This window comes from Calliopsis andreniformis, chromosome 12 (genome assembly GCF_051401765.1).
Source record: "Calliopsis andreniformis isolate RMS-2024a chromosome 12, iyCalAndr_principal, whole genome shotgun sequence".
Lineage (NCBI taxonomy): Eukaryota > Metazoa > Arthropoda > Insecta > Hymenoptera > Andrenidae > Calliopsis > Calliopsis andreniformis.
Genome location: NC_135073.1, coordinates 3,144,941 through 3,172,894, shown reverse-complemented (window position 1 = coordinate 3,172,894; position 27,954 = coordinate 3,144,941). Strand labels below are relative to the sequence as shown.

Here is a 27,954-nt window from a genome sequence, read left to right as displayed (position 1 = left end):
GTGGAATCGTAACCCGTTCGTTCAGTGGGAAAGTGCGCGTAGAACGCTCGTGATCGGTGCCGAAGAGCTCTCCGCATGAGCACTCTTCCGCGTGGAACCAAGTCGCTCTCGTGTTCCTGTCGAAATTCAGAAAAGTGGAAATCGCGACAGTGACTCAAGAGAGAACCATGGTGTGGCTACCGAGTGGATTCTTCTTCGCTCTCGTCATTATTCTGCACTCTGAAGGTAATTAGAGTCTGGCGTTTACCTGTCACCGACCCACCTGTAGTCCGCGATCAGCAGCGTAGCGTCATGATCACGTGGGCACCATTGAGTCACAGTTTGAGGAATACGAAACAGGTTTTTCTGACTCTTCGCTAAAACGAGTGTCACATTGAGATCGACGTTTTGCACAGCAGGAAGGAATTTCACTTACGAAATGTCTTTAACCGTATTAACCCGTATATTTGCTGGTAATTTCGGGAATGAGTAATGTTACATATATGTTTCTGACGAATGCATGCGACGAAATCGCAGTTACTGCATCGATTTGTCGGCACAATGGGCAATTGTTTTTTTCGGGATTGTTTGAGATTTTATCTTTGGAAGGAGAATGTACCATTTATTATGTAATACAAAACAATGGTACAATACAAATGGCACAGTATATATTTGCATGCTAAGAATTTTTAACTCATCGAATTGAAGAGTTCGTAACAGAAACGACCGTTGTCAGTTTTTCTCTTTTTCTAGGAGAGCAAAACAATACTACAGCATCTTTAGTTCTTATTCAATTGATTAATGCTGATTTTAACAAAATATTCATCGTAGTACACATGTGGTGTTTTTGATGGTATAGTTTATTTTGTGAATCTCATTTCTGACCACTAAAATATATATTCTGATTTAAATAATCGTAAAATTTGACAAGAGCTGTTTTTCTTATGACCTCTTCAATGTGTAAATTCCGTGTTACCAGCGTCACAGATTTGTATTCAGCTACGTATGTTTGTGACATTGTGCGGTACAGTTTCTACCGTGCAATTGTTTTAAAGCTTTCATAATATGTAAATATTATTCTTTTCCTTCCATTTCCTTGCTACGCGATTTATTATTTCTGCGAAGTGTTATTACATATCTTTATTATCCTCTATCGAATTTTTATTTTTTAAACGATAATAGAGACGATTACTCGAATCATTCGTTGTGTATTTCACATTTGAAATGTGGTTAGAAGGAATATTTAATAAAAAATTTTAATATAAGCTTGAATCATTCCAGTTTTCATTCTTTAGATCCTTATCTGCATATCTTGCAATTTTATCTATCTTTTAATTCACTCCACCCAGGCTGAATTAGATATATCTATTAAAATCTGATGACTAAGACGATACATCTGTTACTCCTGGTCAGTTATATTATAATAGTTCTCTGTTGTGAATCGTATACTCTGTACACCTATCTCTGCTTGAGATCACTGGCATCATCAAACGTTTGTTGCTTGAAGTTACCATGTCTATTAAAACTGTTTCAGTCAGTATTTCATAAATATTCTATGTGGTGATCATTTTTTCATTCACTGAATTAAGTATTCTACACTTTTAATGTACACCATGAAAGTAGAAAAACAGTTTTCATCCTAAATAAATCAATTTGCAAATCTACTTTGTATTTGTTTTCTCGGATTTTTCAATTTACACATTCTTAATTTTAATGTAATTCTTACTTTGATATAAATATTGTACGATATGTATTTTACCATTTATGTCTATTTTGGTATAAATTGTATGTATGTATGATAAAAGCATTTTCCAGATGATCCTAGTATATATGCATTAATATTCTTTAATTGTAGACTGGTGTGTGTCAGTTCGCTTAATTTCTCGATAAAAAACTCAAATATATCTGGAAAAAATAACATAGAAGCACCCGAAAAATACTTTTTAATTAGATCGTTCCATGCATAACACCTATAACTAAATAATAGTTCATTTTGAAGGATTTAAAGTTACACTTTATTACTAATACAGATTATTGCTTTCTACAACTCCTTTTTACCTTCCAATAACTTTTCAACCCCTTTTTCAAAATATTTCCATTGACTTCAAAGAAAATATGAAATGAGAAACGACATTACTTATGGAATGACGTGTTACATAGAACTTGGTATAGTTCGCACTATCACGCGATTTCTTAATATTCTAAGCGTGTTTTCATTACATTATATTCATTCCTAAAACAAAATTTTATAATTAAATAATACATTTAATGTTTCAATAACATTTTCAATTTAAATAACATTTCAAATAACAATCCAATAACATTGATATTCCATAAAGATTTATAAATATTAAGGTTTATATCAAGAATACTAAATATAGTGAGCATTTAGGCTTACAATTAAAATCAAGTCGATAAATGTTGAGAGGTATCGCACGTTAAGTGCAGATGCAAAACATTTATGCGTAGAAAGATACCACATGTGACAGACTCATCAAAGATGAAATAAGTTTTACCCTTCGAAGAAAAGCGGATGAAAAGCAATAGAAAAATTTCTTATATTTGCTTCTAAATTAACTTTTATACAAAAATTCTGTTGGTCGTATTTATTTATCATTTACTTCTTATGAAAAACAGACGCTAATACATAATATTTTACAAATAAGTAAGTTACAGATATACTTAATAAATGAAAATACTCTAAAATAAAAGAACATTTTCTTTAAATTTTAAATGAGGTATTTAGTATTATAACTGCATGTAACTGGTTACAAAATGTAATTTTTTCAAATAAGTCGGAATGAAGAATTAATAATAAGCTTTCTGTTCGTACTCTACTCTTTAACTCATAAGCCAGAGTACAATTCGCTGTACATACTAAATTAGATCCTCTTTCCATATTAAGAATAGATTTATGTTTACTAAAAGAATTTAAAACAAAATATTGTAGGACCAGAGACCGATAGGCGATAACTCCTATAGCAGTCAAACTGTTTTGGGACAAGTGTAGAAATCTTGACAAATCGTTTAGAAAATTCCTTCAAATATAGTATACATATAAACATAACTCTTACCCTCAGTATTTACATCTATACTCAATTATAATAACTGAATGTTTTACTACTATATTACATATACGTATACAATCATACATTGATACAAAATGACCTTGAAGAAATCAGAACAAAGTAAAAGAATGTAAGATATCAGCTGGTTATAGTTCAATTTTATTATAAGTGCTGAACACTTATTGCTCGAGTCCGAAGCAGACAGAGCATCAACGAATAAATAAAATGTGAAGGTGTCTTGCTTCATGGTCATCAAAGTGGTCAGACGCAGTCTTTCGAATGATTATTATTTGTGAGGACACTTATGTTAGTACCAGTGGCGTACTTTGTTGAAATAAAATACTTTGCTTGTTTCAATGTATTTTCAATATATTTGTTAATCAAATATTTGTATTTTAAGGTCAAGCATCGTTTGACGATGAACATAAGGAAAACGTCGGAATATGTGGCTATTTTTGGAATTTCTTAGAACAGAAATTACTTAAATTATCTGTTTCTGATAATTACCTGGTTTTGGGAAACGTGCTATACTCCAAATTTTTCTGTTTACTTTCTTCCCACATAAATTGTATTTTTATCGAAACCAGCCATTAGAAAAATACTACCGACTTTGAAATCTTTACTTAAGGACGATCTAAATGGATTTCTTCAGAATTAGAACGTTTTTGTAATTAACGAAATGAAACTTAACACTTTACCTACCGGTAAATTCTATTATAAGACTATTATTAGGCTTCTGGTAGGTAAAATGTTAACCAGTATCGACGTTGACCAAAACGATTCGATATATCTACAAATTTCTTAATTATTAAAACTCAGAAATTGCCATTTTAAATTTAAGGGATGTAGCTCAATGAATTATGAGTTCTATTTTCATAAGCTTTATATATTTTGCAGATGAAATATAGTAATGAATTATCGTTAATATCAAAATCAATAAAACGGGAAGAAAAGCAAACTGAGCAATAGTGGTACTGAACAAATAGAAAAAAAATGTGTATATGAATTGAAATGTAAAAATAAAATTACCTCTGAAATGTAGTATCTAACAACATATTTTTAGATGAGAATCGATTCTGACGACTTTAGGGGCGTTTCTTCTAATAAGTGGAAAATGATGGTTAATCATTTCACAGCGGTATATTAATTACGAAGCTCAACTGACAATGAGTACTATCCCCTATACACTTTTCTAATAAGAAATAATGAATTTATTAGTTTCGTATAATAGCTCGGTATGAAACAATTATGCGCGCCGTCTTTAACTGAATTGTCATTTCCAAACTGTTGCTTAAACTGCTTGAACGAACATTGGAAGGTTCGACGAGGCGGAATCCCTTGACACGAATTGATGAAACATTTTACGACCTTGCTTACCGACGTAGTAGGCCTTACCGTGCATGTTACAACTTGTAAAGTTTATACCTCTTTAAAACATCGGCAGACAATTTTATTCCATGTGCACAGTTTCTTTGAAAATCTAATGACCAAAACTGTTTGTAAAAATATACAATTTGCAAATATGTAGTAGTGTTAGATTTGTTCTTTTTCTGTACATTTGTATAATGACGCAGTAAAAGCAGCAATAAAATAAATTATTTGCAAACTGTATAGATATATCTACATACATGATTATAGGTTATAACACAAAAAAAAAGAATAAGAAATATGTTAGGATACTAGGTTATGAGGAAGAAATGGCGACGCGCAGTAATTCATAACACTACGTGTATAGATTAATATATTGAACTTATTAAAACGGCCTTACATCGCAAACAAAAATACCCGTAAGCTCCCTCATGCGTTCAGCCGTGTTCAGAAGCTTTTGGCACGCCATAAGACAAATTCAACGAATTTAATTAAGCGAAATTCCACAAAATAAACAGCGAATAACGATTTATTGTAGCACAAGTTCTAAATTATAAGAAGTTTTGAAAATTCACTATTAATATTATAATAAATAAATTAGTCAATAATTAATAATATAGCTAAAATTTGAGTTATACTTAGAGTTTGTCAGCTTCAATGAAGTGATATTATACAAACTGTACATAAAACATTGAATAAGCATATAGTATTCGTGAAATATCATTTGTTTTCTCAAAATCAGTTTGGAAATCAATAAAAATGATGACTTAATAATGTTATTCATATTTATAATACGCTTTAAAATCTACACAAATTTGATCCTTGTTTTTAATTTTCTTTTGCAAACTATAATAAATATTAAATTATTGTGAAGAGTAAAGTTTTCAAAAAATTAATAACTTAAAATTTGTTTAATTTCTTTTATTTTATTATGTGCCGATGATTAAAGTGATATAAATTTTTCTGTTATTTCTTTTAACAATATAAATTTGTAAATAAAAATTACTAAATACTTGTTTATTAAAATGACTTTATATATTTGTTTTCATAAATTCTACTCATAAAAAATATTACATTAATTAAGATTGTCAAAATTAAAAAATGTTTCCAGTGTTAAATTTTCCCATGTTTATGTAATTTTTTGAAATGACCCATCATTTAAGACAGTGTGTGAAATTTTAACTCTCCAACATTTCTATTTATTTAATCGATAAGAATCCATATGGCCGTAAAGCAGAGAGGAACTATCTACATGATACTTAATCTACAAGGGACCATTCGTTTTCCTTCGTCCTTTACCACTGTAGGCTGTGGTAGTTCTTATCATAACTTCTCAATATGTACGTGGTAACTTTCACAAACACACATATGTGTATACTGGGTGTCCCATTATGCTCGTTATAGATTAATACAGAAATAGAACCTTTTTTACAAGCGATAAGACATATGTAAACCGCTGATTTGCTAAATCGATTAACTCCACAAAACACAGATAATTATATTTATTTTAAATATAAAAATTTAAGCATCAATCACGTGTGTTGGCACTAACATTTTTAAAAACTCAAAAAACGAGGTTGGTGACTTCGACCTGTGAATGACTCATATACAGAGCAATGATATGCAGAATTAGTGGTAAAGGCGTTTTCTAAATTTAGTTCAACTTTTGAATAAAATATAAAGCGAAAGATTAATCATATTTAATTATAATCGTGATTTGTATTGTCTCATATATCTGAACAGAAAATTAATGATATCACCGCCACCATTTAGTTCCGATATAGAGAAATTTGCATCGATTTCATTTTGGCTTCAACTAAACTTGAGCATTATTGAAATAGAACATTTGAAAAATAATTATTTGAAAATAGTATATTACCTTCATTGGATAGATGTTATTTTGAAACAATTATGCGTTACTTTATTTAGACATGGAAATGATTTCACTCTAGATAATTTCATTATTTAGCTATATATAAATACTTTCTCAAATATTTTCTAATCATATTATGTTAACATCATCAAATACGTCAAAAATATTTTCACACATTTTCTTACAGCACTACATGCATACAAGCCTAGCCAACTATTATCCAATTATATATATAAAAATATATTTATAGTAAGAACAATTTTGGGAGTAAACTTTCCGAATTCTGAATTTAATAATTTATTGTCGTCAAATGGAATTTAATAAATTCATTCAAGTAAAACAGTAGGTAATCTCACCACAATTTCTGACATGTTAGATTATTTGTTACTTGATTTGAATGAATTAGTTAATTCAAATAAAATATTTGAAAATAATTGATTTGAATTTCGCAGAAAATAAAATTGCTTTTGAAATTAATAATTATTTCAAATTGTAATTTCTTATTTCATTTCAAATAAAATGTGTCCAAGTTTGATGTCAACAACATGAAAACGTGGGTAACATGAAGATATGGAAATAGTGAGATGTAGTCAAATTATACAATAGCGATAACGATTTGCGCAAGAAGCAAATAGCAATTCTAGTTGATGCTAATTTCAATTCATTTGAATCGTGTCTCTCTCATGGAACGGCACTGTTCACTGATAAGCTGGCCGCACTATCAGAAGAGGAAAGAAAGGACTTCCTTCCTAGGGACGGTTGCATTTGCGCAGAAAAGAGCCGAAACAACGCGTTTGGCTTTTTATAAAGAGGATCACCGAAAAAAGATCGGATAAAACCAATCATCCGCAGGACATTGCGGCTAAAAGCGTTGATCCCGCTTCCAATATTACTTAATCTCTTTCCTGCGCTGATTAGTCAAATCTGTGTACATATTTATCCTCTAGAATATGTAGCTATGAATGAAACGTCAAGCAATGATCTACCAGAGCAAATGATTTGGATCAAAATTGTTATAATAGTTAAATACTTGTTAAAACGAACAAACACTTCGTATATTTAAATGGTTTAGGATGAACGTTCTACAAAGGATGTAGAATAGGCAATTTCGTTACTTTTGTTTTAATGCTTTAATTCGCTACTTTTTTTGCACTTTAATCCTAGTGCCAACCAGCAATTTAGCATTGTGTCCTAATATCGAAAGATTAATATCTTGACACTAAAAGTGTTAATTTAAATTTAGTGCCGTAAACCATTATGGTTTATAGAGAACAGTTACATTACATAGTATATGTATATTTAATGATCAACACTCATGTTATAAACTGATACTACAGTGATTAGTGATTACTCTACAATATACCTTAGTTTTATATTTTAATTTTACAGTTTTCCAAAAAAATATAAATAACTTTTAGTATTATTATTTTCGGAGTACTATCTTAATATTCACGGATGATATGGCAATGCTGGATAGAAATAAAGACTTTCTGCAAACAATCGATATACAAGACTAAATTACCAATTTTGAAAAATGGCTTTCTAAGAAAAGAATAAAAGTTACGATAATTAAGTGCAAGTTTATTACCTTTACATTAAGTAAGAATTAAGTACCAAACGTGAAATTAAGCAATATAGATATACCCTAGACGAAAACAGTGAAATATTTAAAATTATATCTTGATTCAAAATTAACGAGGAAGCAACATATTGCTGCAAAGATTGTACAAATTTAGCTAAACAGGGAACAGATGTATTAGTTAGTAAATAGAAGATCAAAACAAAAGATCAAAACTCAAAAAAGATTATAAATGGTTTAATAGGTTGTCCGCAGCTTCCATCAAGTAGAAACTTCTCCATATACCTTTAAGGACTTTTAGGTTGACTCGCACATTTCTACCAAAAACCTAATCACGCTTTATCAATTCAGATCCAATTACTTGTACAACCACGGCAGTGACTAAACTCTGCACAGTAATTGACTTTTTCAATGTATCAATGTTGATATTTAGGTATCAAATTTATAATCTTTTATAAACTCCTCATGACTAATAAATTCTTGTAAACTAATGGATTCTACCTGGTTATGAATAAAATTGTACATTAAAACTCAATACAAATAACTACTAATTTACAAATTAATAATTAGATCTATATGAACATACTATAACCCACTGTGAAACATAACTGCAAAGAGCCATATAGCCAAGATCGAAGCTTAACAATCGATAACCCTACGTTCAATACTCGACGCTTCCTGGTACATCAAGAATGAAGGTATAAGAAAGGACCTTAATATTGCTTTAGTACACGAAGAAATAAACAGATTGGCCAAGAACTATAAAAGCAGGATTGACAATCACTGCAATTAACTGGCAAACGTCATATAAGCCATATCCAGCGGAGACTTTGAAGAATCCATCGAATAGCTCTAACCACTCATAGATCTACCGCCAAAGACACTTTTTCCATGTCCTGACGGACAAATTAAAAAACGTAGTAGAGATATAAAAGAAAAATTATATTCGAGCTACTTAATGGGGTACGATCAAATATGTCAGAGCGGCGATATTACCGACAAAATTAGGCAAAAACATGGGTTTACACATTGCGACTTTTCGTCCCTATATGAGAAGATTTTAAGTTGAGAATGGACTCATTCGAAAGAAAAAAGTTTAACGCATTGCAGTCAACTCGTAATTTAACGAAATTCTGTCGATATTTAGTAATACGAGCGTTACAAAGTACAGGAAAAATCTATCATTCACAGCCATAGAATTCAAGCATTTTCTGTAATTTAGAGAGTGTTTTGAACGAAATCAAATTTTATATAAAATTTTAAGGGATGAATCTAGAAATTAAACGATGACATTTTGTGAAATACCTCGTGCTAATGCGTATTTCTTATTAACAATTGAAACCCACCTATGTACAGGCTATACTAGTACGCGTGGTACAACCACGAAGGCCGTCTACATGTAAATATAAACCGAAAATAATGACCGCTATATATAATAATGAATCCTTTAAAAAATGATCATCACAATCATGTTCCAAAATTTTTTTACTATTTTTAAGTATTTTTACCAGGAGTAAAAATATTCTATATTTATAAAAATTTGTATCTACTCCCGTACTTTTCTCTTACAATTTATTACTTATCAATAACACTTACAACATATTTGCTATAACTATATATTATAATATATACAATATATACATATGTATATATAATATGTAAACGATATATAAATGATATATATAACGGATATATACAAATAAGTAATACCTGTATATGTAAATGCCAACTATAGTTTATATAAGTACATAGATAGGTTCAAACAAAAATTAAACAATTAAAACTTATGTACTTACAATATTATAGCGCGTTTTAATTGATCGAGAACCCAATATTTGTACAACTTTCTTTGTTATGCAGAAATCATACAGATTTAAAAGTTATTCCTATTCACTCTAAAAGCATGACACTATAATAGTTACTTCAATACCTGTCCTGTAACTTTCTTTGATGTAACACATGAGACATTAACAATTCATACAAAAGCAACGAACGTTTCATTGATTATGTAAAATATACGATATTATCGCTCATATAAAGGTGGTGAACTATTCAAATATTGGGTAATAACATATAAGCTGTTGAATTAATCAAAATAAACGTGACAATTGTTTGACACATGATTAATAGGTACATTTCATTATATTTCTGTTGTATATTGTCTATAGCGATGAAACCAAATATAACAGCGGAAACTGATGAGATTATAAAAAACGAAGGGGATCCTTTAACGTTAACATGTTCTGGCCACGACAAAATTTTCTTCATCTATCCTAACGAATCAAGCGAGGAAGTAAGTATTTCAGTAAGAAACAAAGGTTCTAAAGATAAGTTAGTCCTAATATTATTCAACTCTACAGTAAAAGCATTTCTTTGAAGAGAATTTTTTTTCTCTTGATAAACAATTGATTTCTTTTATATTTTGTATAAATAAAACTATATTCTAAATTAGTTACAATACCAAGATATGTAAAGAAAAAACATTTTCAATTGCTGAATGCTATAAGTAAATTTCTGTTTTCTTTAACGATAGATTAACACTTCAACGCCCAGTATAGAGGAATACCGTGAAGAAAATGGAACCTACAGGTCTGTATTTCAGCGACCGAAAACTGTATACGGAGATACAGGATGGTATGGTTGTGCAGATCACCCCATTGAAGTCACCAATCCCTATTTCGATCAAGATGCCACATGGGTCTATGTTTACGTTCAGTGTAAGTGAATTTTTAGTTGCAAATTAATCTACTTAAATACATTAGTTTGATTGAAAGTTCAACAAAGAAGAAAAAAGTAAATCCTATTTTTTTCAATATGTAAAAGATTAAAAAATATTTGAAATAAAGGTAGAACTATTGATAGAGATATCGATAAATATCGATAATATCAGAATATTATTGATAATTCGATACATCGATAATATCGATGAGATGTCGTTAAGGCAAATAGGCGCAGAAAGAACTGAAATTATTCTGCAGATTTGATTTCATTCTTGAAATTAGATAAACGATTAGATTAGATGAGTTTGGATAACTCAATTCTTCAATATACAACTGACAATGAGCAACAGGAACAATATTTTAATAATGGATGCATGTAGATATATAAATGACAGTGTATAGATTGATAGGAGAGTGCAAAATGTGAAACGTAATATTAATTACAAAACAACTGCATTAATAAAGTGGAAATCAGTTAAAAAAATATGCATGTGTATACAGCTTCCTACATCTAATTTCTTAATTTGTTTTACCAGAAAAGTTGCTTCTCTACAAAAGTTAATTATTTTTAAGTGTGGAATTACATTGATGTAAAAGAATATGATTACTTAATTTTTAAAAAAAATAAATCATAAGAATTCTATCTTTAAATATGTATTACATACACTACATTAAAGTACTTTTTAAACAAAATTTTTTCAAAATATTATACTATTATAAATATTTCTCATAGGCAAACATTATATTTAGAAAGATTCGACTTTTTAACATTTTCGTAGGTTTATGTTAACTTTCTGGTTAAAATAAAAATGCAACGTACCGTCACGAACGGGATGAATTATGTAACATTTTGTTTTTGAAGATGCTAATTTTTTAGAAGAAAAAAATATTAAATTCTTTCTTTTGTAAAGATGTAACATTATTTTTAAAATTATATTATTTTCAAAGTTATTTTTCAAAATCTCGAAACCACAGATGTATTGTTCTAATAAATCTCTTTATTTATTAAATGTTATCTAATATTATATGATCCTCAAATAATTTTAAGCATGAAAGCTTCTTTAAAATTTTAATTCAAATTTTAATTCAATTTTAAATTCAAAATATTTAAATATTTCAAAATTTTGATATGTTCCATAGATTATAATTTTATTTTCATTCATGACACAAGAGATCGAATTTCGAATTAATTTCATAATTATGACACGCAGTTATGTTCCCACCATATTCGTCTCGAATGACTCCCAAATAAGTGTTTCATAAGTTAATCTATTACACGCCTATACAATCGTAATATGCACATCAATTTAGTGTACTTATACATATATCAGCTGTTTTGTTTCAGCCGACACGAACTTATTTGTCAAACTGGACAGATCCACGCCATTACACGTAGCCATCGATAAAATTGCTGTAATCCCTTGCAGACCAACGTCACCTCTTTTGACAGTCCGTCTAGAATTCAATGAAATGGTAAATATTTCCTACTGACCCTAATTGTAAATCTTGATGACAATTAACAACAAAAACACCAACTCCAATCGTTAATTTTAAAAGAAAAATTAATCACAGTATTTACAATTCTATATTATATATGTATGTATAATTTATATATTATTGCAATACGATTCACAGGACCTTGAGCCCGATAAGTACTCTTTCGACCCAAGAACTGGATTTACACTGAGGAATCTTACTCTCCGAGACTCGGGCTATTACAATTGTATAATAGAACGAGACAAGGTGCAACAAGAGGTCAATTATCATTTATACGTGCTTCGTGAGTGTTAATTTAGCTTCGCCGCTCTGCAATATTACTCAAGACATTTACATACAGCTGCGTTTCCAAAATTTTCTGCTTGAGATTCTAAGATGTAAATCTTTTCTTTTGATTTAGGAAAACAAAATTTGCATGAACCAAAGATACTTGAAGACACTTTGAAACACGTAATACGAGGTCAAACTATGTACGCGAATTGCACTACGGACCTTGATGCAGATATGTTTTATGTTTTCAATTGGAGCACACCTATACAAGTATTAGCACTATTTATTTGCTTGCAATAGATGTAGCGTGCAAAAGTTTCTGAATGATAGTACTTTCATATTATTTTTGTTTTATAAGATATACTTCAATTAAGAGTTATAGGTACTTTTAATAAAAGTTACATATATGCAGAGAAAATAGGTATTTGAAATAGACACAGGAAATAAATATTTCCATTTCATCAAATTAGTAAAGAACATTGGAAATAAAATATTTAATTTGAAAGTAGTTCACCAGTGAAATAGTATTTCAAACGCATGCTTTAGTTGAAACCGACCGAAATACTATTTTGAAATAGTATTTAGTATTTCTTCTAAAGTATATTGGAAATTAAATATTTCACACATGAGTTATTTTCACAGGTACTGAAGTGCCTTGTCCTCTTTTGTCCTGCGTTACAGGCAAACTATTCGATGCTGATACTCTGTCGTCACATAAGTGCCTCGTGCGGAATAAAACACGTGCCCCAAGACAGAAAATAGTAAATAGGAAATGTGAAATAGAAAATAGTTTCAGGTCCTGTGGAAATAACTCAAGTGTGAAATATTTCATTTACGTTAATCTTTAACAGAAATAGTAAATAGTATTTCCTCAATGAAATAGGCACTGTGTGAAATACTCAGTGCAAAGTCCAAATATATCAATAAAGAAATTTAAGTGGATTACTTACTATTGATTTATAAAATTAACACATTTAAATATTTTTTGTACAATTTAATACATGTACCTATATTTTTCCCGAGATAAAAAATAAAATAAATTACTTAATTCACTTTAAAATGAAGAATATCTTAATAAATTCTTGTTAATATTTAAATTAAGGTTTCTTAATCATATAGATGCTATTACCTACTCTTTTTTTATTAGGATTTACTGTCTTTAATCAGAAAATATATCTAACCATTTTTCTGTATAATACAATACACAAAAGTGACTTTCCATAACTTTCTGCACGCTACTGCATACAATAGGCTTGAATTTAACCGATAGTAAATTTAATAAATGATTTTAGAGCAACAGAATGAGCACTTATCATTCTAGTGAAGTGCGCGGTGCGAACGTTCGAAGAGCCACTCTCCAATTAGTAATAAAAAATGTAACGGCCGAGGATGAAGGCATCTACGAGTGTACGATCAAATCCTTTGATGACATGAAAAAAACACGAACATACATCGAAATCCACGGTTAGTTCAGTAATAATAACAGACGCTATAAACATTTATGTACAGAACATGAAAAAGTTGATCCTTGTTACCTGTATGATACATTCAAATCAGTGAAGTTTTCCCTCCTATGCTAACAATTCAGTATTAATTTCAGACATAAATAATTAAAATCATCTTTCTTATGGTAAACCGTAAAAAATTTGTTAGTCCAATTAAATTGTATAGAATTACTTATACACGTAAAATAAAAACTAACTACTGTATCCATTATCTTTTATAGATTCTGCACAATCTAAAACTTATGTCGCGTTGCTATAATTAGAAACACAGATCGTTATTAATTTCGACGAATACTTCTTAGTAAATGTACGTTATTTTTATACGCAAATGGCATGTTGAATAATATTTGTTTGCTTTATAGATCCAGACAAGAAATTTATCATCCTCACACCTCAAGATAAAGACAGACATTACCAACGCAATTCTGGCGATAAAGTGCAATGGGTAGTAGATGTGAATGCTTATCCTCAACCCTATCTTAAATGGTAATATATTTAATAGACTGTAAAATATATATAGAATAGCACATGTTACCTTATTACCCAAGGTACACATTAGCTATTCATCTTGGAACTATCAATGGTGAGAACGCTCAGGGAAATGAGTCAAAGAACACGTATAGTAAGGCTCATTTAATTGCTCCAGAATCGGTGCAATTGATTATTGCTGGAACATTCCTACTATCACATTGACCTCTGAAGAACTACATGAGTAAGGTCAGAAATTTGAGGCTTTTACGGCCCAGTGCATACAATTTCCATTGTTGAGGCTTTCGGGAGTAACTCGTGTATTTTTGGAAACTGTTCCTAACATTTCCCTAACATTATAATTAGCCTTGTCAAACTGTCGAATGACACACTGACGCATCAGTGTCCGAAATGAGAAAGAAAGAAGCCATAAAAACGAAGTGCATCCATAACAGGAGCAATTAAATGAACCTAAAGCTATCCTCCACTGAAGCAACAACGAGAAACTTTTTGGTAATAAAGATACCGTTTATTTCCGAACGATTCTCCAGGTTTCTTCATTTCTGTTGCTAGCAAAAAATGTCATCTTGAAATCGAAACAGAATCCAAATGTTCTTCAGATTATGTTGCTTTAGTGTGAATAACACGTTTTTATAAGTAGGTGTTTGTTGGAAACATTTTGAAACATGTAGCAACAAGAGGCGACGAGGTGCCCTTCGCTGTTACTTCAGTGAAGACATACATAGATTTACTGTTATATGAGAATAAACCAGAATTGTAACTTTAAGAGAATTACTGGCAAACAATAATTTACAAATCAGACAAAAATTAACAAATTTATTTTATATATCTTAGGAAATATAAAAAATAGCTTTAAAAAATGATACAAATCACACCTTGAAATTATTATATTATTGTGTAGGCTGAATCCGAAAGGAGAAGAAATCACAGGAGATTGGAAATTTCCAGAAAAAACAAAGCACGCGATTCAAACAACAACCTCTTCAACGATCCTAAGAATTAATCGCTTGGATGTCTATGACATGGGAATCTATTCTCTTCAAGCTAGTAATCAAGACACAATGGAAACGCTGGACTTTACTTTGGAAGTGATATGTAAATAATTGTTACTTTACAAGTAAAATGTAATATGATTAAAGTTCTAATTATATTGTTTCTTTCAGCTAAACCTATATGTTGGGTAAAAGTAGAAGCTTCTTATTTCATGCCCAATCAAACGGCGCATGTATTTTGCGACGTGGCAGCATTTCCAGAACCTAATATTACATGGAGCTTTTTAGAATGCCCTCATTACCCCTCTTGTGAAAATGCAACCATGACCACCTTACCAGTATGTATATACTTTCTTTATTTCAACATTAACTGTTTTATGTCTTTTCATAACGTTACTTATGAATTACAAATGAAAAGTTCTTGTAATAACAAAGAAAGCTTTGCGCAGGAAACAACAGAAGACAATGGATTGACTTTGTTTCATTCAACAGCTAAAATGACTACCAGAATGTCTGGTAAACTTACGTGCACTACTTGCAATGTTGCTGGATGCGATTCAATGACTGAAACCATTTTTGTATCTGGTAAAATTATTTATTTGTAATTTTTGACAGTTGAGGCATTATTCGCAAAAAGGGCGTGAGTGCAAACACCTGATTGTGAGGGAATAATGATATTTTAGACGATAATCGGAGCGTTTAAGCTATACTTAAAAAGTTTTTAATTAAAAAAATTTGTAAGCATATTGAAATGAAATTTCTTTCTCTTGAAATATACTTCTTTCAGTATGAAATGTATTATGCGAATACTCAAAAAAAGGTCTTCAGTCGACCTCGCGCTCTTATTGTACCTACTGCCCACAATTTCTTTCTTAGTTTTCTAATTTAGTTATTTCAGTACATAAAATATATTAATATTATTTTAGATGGAAATGGAGGATTTGGTATAATTGAACCAAAGGAACCAACAACCGAAGGCGACAATGTCGAACTAATTTGTGCTGCTTCTGTTTACAACTTTACAGATAGATTTGTATGGTTAAACGAGGACGATACTCCTATTCTAGAAAATAGTAACTATTTTTATTCAATATCTGTACTAATAACAGAATAATTCGACAAATGTATTTTATACAAAAGGTATTATTTCATTAGGTAATTATTTCTCTTAATTTGTTAGACAGACTGACAATCGGTCAAAGCAAAACTGCATTCACTTATCGCTCAACTTTAAAGATTAAAAATGTAACAAAGGAGGATGCGAAATTATACATCTGCAGAGGAAATAATGTAGATAAGATGTCAGAAAGTACAAGTTATGAACTACAAGTATTTGGTAATTATTTCTATTTTATTTGGCAGATTGCTCTATTTTTCAAGAAGTTGTGGATTTACTAATATTATTCCTTTTTAGATGCTCGGAAACCCAACTTTACAAATACTAATATGGAATCGAATGAAATGACAATCAATTTAAATACACATGGTCACAAAACTGTGGTGCTTAAATGTTTCACGAATGGAATGCCAAAACCGAATATTACTTGGTACAAGGTAAGGGATAATAATTGGTAATAGTTTTAGAACACTATTAACAGTATAAATTACACGTCCCTTAATTACTGTTCATAGGACGACGCAATAATAAGAGCCAATGAACAATATTTGTTTCTTCATGATTATCAAGAACTTTATATTACTTATTTCTTAGAAAGTGATAGTGGAAAGTATTCATGTAGAGCAGAAAATCGCATAGGAAAAGTGGAGGCTTATCAACAAATAATAGTCAAAGGTAATTTATTACATTAAAAAATAACAAAGCTTCGGATTCTATGTGAGAGTTTTCATTATTAATGACATTATGATGACATTTTTATAGGAAAGGAGCTCCCTAAAGGACTGTTCATATTGATTTTTTTCTTAGTCCTTGTGGTGGTAATTTTGGTAATTTATTTCACAATCAAAGTTCGCCGTGAAAAGGTGATTTTTAATTTAAACAGGATCATGAATTAAGAAATAAAATCTTTAAAGACTAATTAAGAATTTTGACGAATATTATGCTATTTTAGATTATGAGAAAAGAGCTAATGGAGGCTGGATTGATGCACTTTGAAGAAGGAGCCATAGAGTGTTTAAATCCAGATTTAACTGTGGATGATCAAGCTGAATTACTTCCTTATGACAAGAAATGGGAATTTCCCAGAGAAAGACTAAAATTAGGTAAAGTTACTTTTTATAGTGTAGATGTTTAAATTATAAACAAGCAAATAAAAATAATAAAAGTTTGACGTAAAACTAATATTTTACAAAGTAAATACTAATACTAAATGTTAAGACAAATTAAAATGTAGATTAGGTGTTGTAATTAATGTATTTTCACTCCTGTTAAAAAATACGTAGAGTGTTTGACAATCGATTTCAGAAATTTTAGAGAGTGATCCAACGTACTAAAATAAGACGGAAATGAAGAATAAAAACATGTGTTTAAGGCTTCGTTACACAGTTGTTAATTGCTGCAAAGCGTCTAAAATACACGTGAAATCAATCTAATTGGAGACTTATTTTACTGCCGACGTGCATTAGCCAGATTATAGATCAGACATAGAAATCATTAGAATAAGTTTCAAGTTAGACAAATTTCACGAAAATTTTATGCGTTTTCTCAACAAATAAGAACTCTGAAATGAGGTCTCAAACGCTCTTTTATTATTCTTGTTTTCTGTCTTTTTAGCGTGCAGAATTACTCCGTAAGCTTGTTGACACCTGTTGTCAAACACCCTCTATAATTAATGCTTTTATACGTCATTCGATAACATTATTTTCTATGATGCTAGGGAAAAAGTTAGGAAGTGGTGCTTTCGGTGTTGTCATGAAAGCAGATGCTCAAGGAATTTGTGAAGATGAAGCAGTTACTACAGTAGCTGTAAAAATGGTTCGCCGTACAGCCGATCCCACATATGTCAGAGCGCTCGCAAGCGAACTCAAAATTATGGTTCATCTCGGAAAACATCTAAACGTTGTTAATTTACTCGGTGCTTGTACAAAAAATATTTCGAAACGTACGTATTCAGTTAAAAATTGATTCTCTTCATCTATCTACTATTTCTACTTTTTACTAACAGTTATCTTATTTCTTCTCATTACTTTATATCCTAATCAATATTAATATTATAAGTGGAAGATATTATCTATGTATACACATATACATAAAAATTGTAGATTTTTTAATACTATCTTTGTATAAATAGTTATACACAGAAAATACTAATCATAATTATTGTTTATTTCAACAGGAGAGCTGCTAGTAATTGTTGAATACTGTCGGTTTGGGAACTTGCATAATTATTTACTACGTCACAGATCTGATTTTATTAATCAAATCAATCCATCAACTGGTAAATTTGATCCTAGTATTGGTATAGATCTTCTAACCAGAAGTTCCAGCATTAGCAGTAACAACAGGTTTGTCCCTTCCATAGATTTTATATGCACTTTGTTAATTATTAATACAAAATAAAATTAAAAGAAACGCTCACTTCGAAGCTCTGTTTAATTAAAACTGAATTAAATGTTTTATAATAATATTATTGGCAATGTTGAAGTAAATTCTAACTTCATAACTGAGATACATTAACATTGTCTTTTAATCTTTGAATGAAATGTTACTTGGATTTAATAATGCTAATTAGAATAAACAAAACAAATCGTGCTTTTTATGTCTAATTGGTAACAGCATATCAAAAATACTAATTATTGTGCATGCAAAGGGGTTTGCGGTGTTAACATCTCTCTGTTTTCTTCTATTTGCACAACAGGATAAAATATGTGGCATTGTCATTTTCCCGTAGTCTTAGCGCGAATTCTGCCACTGAATCGGTACATTATCAAGGTACAGTGGATTCTAATGGCGTTAGCATGACACCAGATGGTGGCGTTCTCAGCAACAATTCATCCCAGCCAGGATGGAGATCCAATTATCGTGGCGATTATAAGGATCATAACTTAAAACCTATTTGTACGCAAGATTTATTATCTTGGGCATTCCAAGTTGCAAGAGGAATGGAATATCTCAGTCAAAGAAAAGTAAATTTCACTTGTTTTTGACAAGTCTAACTCTTTTTTCTTTTATTAAATATTTTACTAAGCATAAATATGTAAAATTTAGGTGTTACATGGTGACCTAGCAGCAAGAAATATTTTGTTGGCTGAAAATAATATAGTTAAGATTTGCGATTTTGGCCTAGCAAAAACTATGTATAAGGATGATAATTATAAAAAGAAAGGCGATGGTCCACTACCAATAAAATGGATGGCAATTGAATCAATCAGAGATCGAATTTTCTCAACACAGTCAGATATTTGGTCATTTGGTATAGTTCTGTGGGAATTTTTCACGTTAGCTGAGACGCCATATCCAGGAATGGAAGCTGAGAAACAGTATCAAAAATTGATAGAAGGATATAGAATGGAACAACCTGAATATGCTACACCTGAAGTGTAAGTTTAATTTACTATACAATATAATATTATGGAAAAAAGGATAGTGAATTTTTCATTCAAAATCTAATTTTAATTTTATAGCTACAATATAATGCTTCAATGTTGGAAAGCCAAACCCACTTTACGGCCAAGTTTTACAGAATTAGTTGAAAGCATAGGTAGCTTATTGGAAGAAAGTGTCAGGGCGGTAAGTGTTTCGTTTTTTATGCTACAATTATTTTACTATATAAATAATCTCCATATGCTTCTAAAACTAGACATGATAGTATCAAGAAGTATCCATTCTTTTAGTTATTAGGTATCCTTCATACTTCAAATTACAAAAATTATTACTGTAAAAAGGAAGCAGATTAAAAGCATTCACATAAAACATTTCGTGTTTCATTTGGACTTTAGTAGATAAACTAAAATATTTCTTACATTTTTGATAAACTAAACTGTTTGTTAACATTGTCATTAAAAGTATTGGAATACCATATTAAAAAAAATGTTCATATGATTTCAGCATTATATCAGCTTAAATACTCCTTACATGGAGATGAATACAATGATGCTGGAGAGTGGTAAAAATGATTACTTGACAATGTTATCTGCTCCGGATCACGTTGTGCTTTCTTCACCTACTCACGAATACGTGAATGCACCTGGATCCGAAAACCCATCAGATGCAGCATATATGTGTATGAGTCCAACAAGTCAAAGAGGCGAATCGGGGATATTCAGTCCCAGACCACATCAAGAACAAACTCATTTCGAGTTTCCATTACCCACGTCAGACTCAGAAGACGCGGTCGAAGTGTCACCAATGTTAAAGAAGGAAGAAGATGACGATCCCTATCTGAAACCGATTAATGTACACGAACGAAGAGCAGAATTCGCCCGGAGAAGACAGGCAATGAAAAATCAAGCAATTGATCAGCCAGTTGATCGAGATTCTGGATACTGTAATACACCACGGAATCTTCATTTAATAGATATGAATGAGAAGAACAAGAAATCAGGAGAAATTAACGATAGCAGCGAAGTGGATTCAGTAACAAAAAAAGATTTTATACCTTCCCTTATTAGAACACAAGACAATTATCTTAATATTCCGAAGCAAAAAATTGATTTAAGGAAGAACATGCCTGACGGATTTAGCAATCCCAGTTATGTGCTGGTAGGCACTCATGAAGTCGATGAAACGAAAGTTTAGGGTACTAGTGTTATATACAATTTGAGAGATTTTTTAGTGTAAATCATTGACAACAAAATTGGAGGACAAATCTTTCTTGTGTATGTGAGAGAAGGCAAAACACTTAAGCTAAAAAACATGTTTTATAATTTTGTTTTGTTATTAATGTGTGCTTGATAATTCTGTTCTTGTGTAGTGATGTATGTATGTGCACATTTATGTGACTCAAAGAAAAATTGTGTATGCTGTATATAAGTGTCATACTTGCTTAGAAAGGGAAAATAATCTGTGAATGAATTTTCTCTTTCTTCTAATGAAAAGTATAAGAATGCGGAAGTTCAGTTGGTACAATCAAATAATGCAGTAACTGAACCTGATGAAAACAGGAATAAAATATTGTAACGGAAATACTTACTTTTGAGTAAATAACATAATAATATGAACAAAATTTTAAAAGTACAATTTAATTAAGATAACTGGCATACTTATATATCTGTTGATACATTGTTAAAATACTATTTAACATTAAATGTATAAATCGTATTTTATTATAAGAGTATCAAAAGAAATTAAAACAAACTAAGAAGGTGCCTTACTATTATTCATTTATTAATGTAATTTACATTTTTCTATGTATATCATAGTTAAAAATACCTTAAATATTTAAAAAATTATATATCAGTAAGTATTAAATCTCTTACACGAAATTTAAATCTATGTTTAATATTTGTACTGCATGGATAATAGAAATTGTTGAATAATTAATGATAATACATATGTATCGTGTATTATGCCTAAATTACTTTTCCAAAAATATAGGAATGTAATTTTATGAAAGTCTTTAAAAAAATTAGACCAATTATTTGAATATTTGATATAATATTGCACCATAATAAGAGTATGGTTACATAGAAATGTACGAATGTATAAAAGAACAATGAGACAATATTACCAAAATAGTAATAACCAGTGGATAAGAATGAAAAATCTAGTTAAGTTATTTGATATTCAAAGAGTCAAAGAAATACATTTGATAATCAAATTATAAATTTTAGTTATTTGTATAACTTATATATATAAATATAAGCTACAAATGAAGTGAACTCATTTATTAGTACTTAATACTCAATGTAACATGGGTCGTCTCACAGGGTTTAATATGTACTACAAAAATTTTGTAGCAAAAATTGACATGTGTGTTGCAACCAAAGATGAATGTTATTCCAGTGTTTGTACAATATTTGAATTTGATGTGCAACAGGATGTTTTAACAAAATGTTTTCAATAATTTATGCTTTGTATTTGTGAGCTATTTTTTATGTTTAAAATCTTGTAAAATAAACTTTTAATATGAAACTATTTTCTTCTTGTGATAATTATTCATTAGAAAATATTTTTCTTCATAATGTATGATATTATAAAATATGTCTACATACCTACATCATTAATAATCCTAATTGAATAAGGTACATCGTGCACTGTTACATTGCTACGAATACGTCGACCTCGTTTACCTATAGTGTCAACTAAGTTTTCTTTATACCTCAACCATCTGAAAAACATTAAAAATATTTTTAGGTAATATTATAACTTATAATTATAACTTGTATCAAAGTTAATATAAGCCAGAATTTTTAATCTGCTCTATATTGTGAAATTCATTTTGCTTTGTAAAATGATGTATCATGTTTAGAGGTATACATTCAAATATATAAATTAATTATATGGTTGCATTTTACTAAATAAAAAATTTAGAAGGTTCTCTAGAAATAAAATATTTCTTTACATGTTATTTAATATTATCTTTGATAAAAGTATACATAATTTTATTATAAATTATAAGTATTAAATAAAATAAGTACTTCATAAAGCAAATGTTTAAGAAACATCATTCCTATATATTTGATTTTTATCAGTCATTAGTAAAACATTTTCTACTTAAATATCGAAGTCCATTTAAACATTTAATACATGGAATACACAATGAAAGTATGCATCTTCTTTCTCGTCACAAGTGTCACATTTTTCTCAAGAACATTGTTTAAATTTCTACATGTACTAGAATTTACATACCTGCGATTTTCAACAAATTTCTTAAACAGTTCTTTTTTGCTAGGAAACTTTGAATCCATAAAAAATTTTACGCGTTCCCAAATGTTAGCTCGATTGTATTTATTTAACCAATATCGAGGAACCAGGAAACATCGAACAGGAGTAGTGGTTACTATTCGCCTATTAAGCATGTTCTCTCCTAAATTAATGCTACTGTTATTTAAGAACATATTTATAGTAGTTTTAATTTAAAAATTTTATAATAATTACCTAATCCAAAACATGCACCTCTTGTATATGTACAAATTTGCATAAATATTGTTCGTACATCAGTTGGGTAACATTGTTGGGATATAGACGACGGTTCTCTCATTAACATTTCTGCTACGTCCGTGATGTTGTGCCATTCGTTAATCTTTTATATTTAAAATTATAATTGATTATTGTTTGATTTTTACAAAACGTTTCAAACTTTTAATATACATATTTTGTACTTACGACATCTAACAGTGTGGTTGTAATAATGCTCGCACGTTCAAAATCGGTATGTCTGTCGATTGCTTTTGATAGATACTGAGAGTAGTCTACTGACTCATGATGACTAACTTTACTACCAGCTCCCTTTAAAAATATACTTTTCAAATATAATTCCAATAATAATAAACTTATACTACAAACTGAACAAAATTGATAACTTTAAATTACTCAATGAAAGAATAAAAGTATAAATATAGTTTCAGTTCTCTTTTATTTATACAAAATACTAAAATTCAGAATAAATAAAATAGGAATACACATGCATGCATTCATTATTATAAAATAAAATCTTACTCGAGTAGCCTCGTATTCATATTCAAGTTCCTCTAAGTTTTCCTCGGTTATTTTCACGGACGATCTTCTTCTTTCTGACTTCACGGACGATGTTTTTCTTTTCTCATTTTCAGCAATATCTTCAGGATCATATAATTCATATTGTACGTCATTCACAAGGAATTGCTCACGAACTAGCATATGTTCTATGAGACAACATTCACCGTCCATAACAAAGTGTACATAATTAATCATTCCCTTTCCATCACCTAATAAAACCTTAAATATTATTTTTACATTCAATCTGTTTATTTACACTTACTCTTACAATGAGGTTACAAAAAAATTTTAAAGTTAGCACTATTATATTATACATATATCGCACATATATTTCAAAAGTGACATAGCTTAAAAAAATATATTTTTTAAAGAAAGCAAAAAACCAATTATGAGTTTGAAAGAAAATCATTTACTAAATAAATATTGTCGTGAAAAGTAACTTTATCTACTGCAAATCATCTTACTTAAATAATTCGTCTGAAGAATAGTTATTTACAACGGCGTAATCAGAAGGGAACAAGTGGGGCTTTTGCTCCCTCTTCAGCTCGTGGCCGATGCATGATCGATCGACGAAGGATTTTTGGACCTATTGGGCAAAGTGGAGCAAAAGCGGGTGCGTAGATCAAACTGGGCACCATTGTTTTTCTAAGATAAAAGCTGCAATTTGAAAATAACTCGTGGTATTAAATTCAGGCTGACTCCTCGACAGTGCAAGATTAACCACAATATTTATAAATTACTTAAACAATGACAAATATCATCTATTGCAAATAACCCATATAATTTACATTTAAACAGTACTTTAAATAAACTCTACAATTTGGAACTTTAGTTAGTCAAATTTTTATAATGAATAGTAGTGTGTTAATCAAATTGATTCATAGTGGTAATTCGAAAGTCTCGTTTTTTGAATTCTGTCATTTTTGAAATACATGTGCTATATAATTAAATGTTTTTTATTTTAAAAAATTCTAAAATATTTGTAATTTTACTGACAGATTATGAATCTGTTGAAACACTGATAACGTATATGCTTACATTTTGTATATATATATACACGTTTTATACATTAAGGTTGAAATATGCAGTTGCCTGAGATACAATAAAATTTGTTGTAATTACGTTAAACAAAATTTCTTCTCACTATAAATAGAAAAGATGAATTTTGCAATTTATATTTGAACAACCTACATTTATCAATATGCCGTTAAGACATTTATGCAAAGCATATACATTGTCTCAACAGAATATGATAAGTATACAACCTGTTTGGCTACAGAGGTGAGAGATTTAAGAGGGGATTTTACATATCGAAATAATACGAAAACCAAGGATAATTTAAACTTTCGTTTATTGTGTATATGTGTATAAACATTTTAAAAAAACCTGGAGCTGTTGAAGTATCATAGCGTTGCATTAATCGTCTCACACAGTTGCGGTAACATATGTATAATTAAATAAGATTCTCGTCAATGCCGTGATAATTCCTATTCTCAAGCTATGCGTTAACAGTGGTGTCATTCGATTTACCGTATTTCAAACTGATTTTACCAATTTTTAGGCACATAATTATACTTTACCGAGTCGATATAACATGCAAAATTGTATAAAATATCGAAAGTTAAATTCTCTCTAATTAGATTTCATTTTTCTAATTGTATTTATAATTAGAAGTTTAGCTGCGATTTCGTTATTCCTGATCTTTCTCGTATTTTGATGTCTAGAATCAGCCCTTAAATTTTCTTTGACCTGTAGCCAAACATTCTGCATATAATGAGTTTTCCAAAACTTTGATATTAACGTCATGTTCAAATTCTATACCTCATCAGGTTCAAAATCCTTCATTCTGCTGAGAATACAACATTCTCTTATTGTTTCTTCATCCCAACTTTTGAAGTAATTAAAATGAACTAATGCATCTTGTAATACATCCCATTCACTCACCAAAGTATTACGTAAAATGATATCGAAATCTTCACGTGGAATAAGTATTAAATCCACTGTAGCTAAATAAATATAAAATAATAACATCTTTAACAAAATCACTCTCATATTATTAAAATAATATTACGATGATATATACTTTTTGAAACTACTGTCGCTGTTCTTGGTATCTTATGCAGTAATGCGATTTCGCCAAATATGTCTCCCGGCATTAAAGTACCCATATCAATTTTTTGCACTTCACCTAAGTAAAGATAAAATTATTAATTTGTTTTTTAGTTTGTAGAAAGCCTAATTAGATGTAATTGGAAAAAATTGACGGAAAACTTTGCCTTAATATTTTGCAAATAACTTAATATCTAATATTATTTATATATTTAATATAAAAACTAATTTCGTGTACCTGTCCAACGATCAGTAACTTTTCTAGATACACTACATTCTCCATTTATAATGAAATAAAGGTTTTCTGCTTCGCGGTTCTGTTTTATAATCACTCGTCCTGGTTGCAAATATTGGTAAATACATATGTCAGCTAAACGTTTTCGTAAATGATTTGGATACTTCTTGAATACGTGAAATTTATTAAATAGGTCGAATAAATATATTTTTTCAGTCAACGTCCTATTTTCTATGCTTGTTGACAAAATAGAGCGATCCTTAAATACGAAATATTTAGTACTTTTTCTTCACGGTATACGTATATTTTTATTAATAAAAATAATAGATTTTACTTACGTTTCAACATAGCACGAGATAATATTTAATAATATTTTATTGAATAATAAATAGCTTACAAACCTCTAAGGTAAGACTTTTCTTTTCGACTTTCTTCTCTTGTAATTTTTCAATATTAAGTGCAATTTCATCTTTAATCTCCTCATCTGTAGGTATTTCTTTGAACCAGTCAATCATTCTTAAAACGAGTCTGACAGTAGCTCGAAATAGGTAGAGCCCTTTTAGTTTATCAGACTATTCATTTATGAACATGAAAATTTTGTTAATAAACTACGTTAATAATTACTAAAAAAATTAATTTGTTCAATCTTTAAAGTAACATACATGTGAGTTTATACTCATTCATACTTTTTCCCAAGTTACTTTTAGCTTCAAATTAATCTTTTTAATGTTTTATGTTATATTCTATAATGTTTAAAAACTAATTTAACAAAATGAATCTTTTATTATAATTTGTATGCCTTTAAATTATTGAAAGTGAATTCGGTAAAAGGCAAAGGGCAAAATATTTTAAAAAGTATTGAAGTATAAAGATATAAAAAAGTATAAAAACTATAATTGAATACTTATTTTAAATATACTGTTTCATTTAAAAAAATGATAAGCCATTAACTACAAAGAGTAGTCTAGCTATAATATAGCAGATTTTAATGCTATTCTTTAATAAATTTTGGAGAAATAAGAAAGAAATAAGAAGCTACTTTAAATCTTCTAAAATTTCAAAATACAAATAACATTAAAATTACATATGATTACTTACCCTTGTTTTAGTTACTGATTTTTTGGCTAATACTTCCATAAATGATTCCCGTAGGGACATTCTCCTGCTGTATGTACTCATTTTCGTTTTTTCTTAATTAATTACAATTATAAGACAAATTAATCGATTGTGTATAGTGATACTTCGTAATTTCATAACCCGTAGTTAATCAACTTTCGGAGTTAATAAAGTACAAGTGACATGAGTTGACGTACTATCGCAACGTGTGCATTGTTTTATCGATAAAGCAACGAAACTGAATATAGATTCGCCGCACAAGGTGCGCAAAACTAATATGTAGCAATATAGAATTGTGCCAAGAAAACTTTAAACAAAAAATTTAATTACTTCTGCAGTAATTAAATTAAATCTGTGTAACATGGAAAGTAATCTCCTACAAACAGGGAATTACTTCGATACTAGTGTAAAATCGGTTGTCATGCTCAACAATCGGAAGTTACTTTAAAAATAGAATTGTGCTTACTGTTGATAATAATTTTTTCATCTCTATCTGTATACGTATCAAAAAATTTACCACTTTGTACATATAATAATTACAACTTATTACGTTTAAAC

The 27,954-nt window shown here is 29.7% G+C and overlaps 2 protein-coding genes across 3 annotated transcripts; one reads left to right on the top strand and one right to left on the bottom strand.

Moving 5' to 3' along the window:
* Positions 1 to 90: 90 nt before the first annotated feature.
* Positions 91 to 22,024, top strand: Pvr (PDGF- and VEGF-receptor related). 2 transcript variants are annotated; one of them, XM_076388361.1, is made up of 23 exons: positions 91 to 225; positions 10,036 to 10,160; positions 10,401 to 10,584; positions 11,933 to 12,060; positions 12,223 to 12,367; positions 12,485 to 12,624; positions 13,647 to 13,818; positions 14,222 to 14,345; positions 15,250 to 15,443; positions 15,512 to 15,678; positions 15,790 to 15,925; positions 16,267 to 16,413; positions 16,521 to 16,676; positions 16,755 to 16,894; positions 16,973 to 17,132; positions 17,220 to 17,320; positions 17,410 to 17,560; positions 18,175 to 18,399; positions 18,634 to 18,802; positions 19,189 to 19,423; positions 19,506 to 19,837; positions 19,922 to 20,027; positions 20,346 to 22,024. In XM_076388361.1, the coding sequence occupies exons 1-23, from the start codon at positions 168 to 170 to the stop codon at positions 21,033 to 21,035; spliced, it is 4,185 nt and encodes a 1,394-aa protein (XP_076244476.1). In that variant the 5' UTR covers positions 91 to 167; the 3' UTR covers positions 21,036 to 22,024. The 2 variants fall into 2 exon arrangements, with proteins under 2 accessions (XP_076244476.1, XP_076244475.1); XM_076388360.1 differs by having other exon boundaries at positions 19,156 to 19,423.
* Positions 22,025 to 22,364: 340 nt separating this feature from the next.
* LOC143185402 (uncharacterized) lies at positions 22,365 to 27,459 on the bottom strand. The gene is made up of 10 exons (XM_076388364.1): positions 27,379 to 27,459; positions 26,682 to 26,852; positions 26,284 to 26,539; positions 26,020 to 26,124; positions 25,758 to 25,942; positions 23,898 to 24,155; positions 23,565 to 23,687; positions 23,337 to 23,481; positions 23,088 to 23,265; positions 22,365 to 22,566 (listed from the first exon to the last, which is right to left on the bottom strand). Exons 1-10 carry the CDS (start codon positions 27,457 to 27,459, stop codon positions 22,443 to 22,445), a joined length of 1,626 nt encoding a protein of 541 aa, XP_076244479.1. The 3' UTR covers positions 22,365 to 22,442.
* Between the last annotated feature and the right edge of the window lie 495 nt (positions 27,460 to 27,954).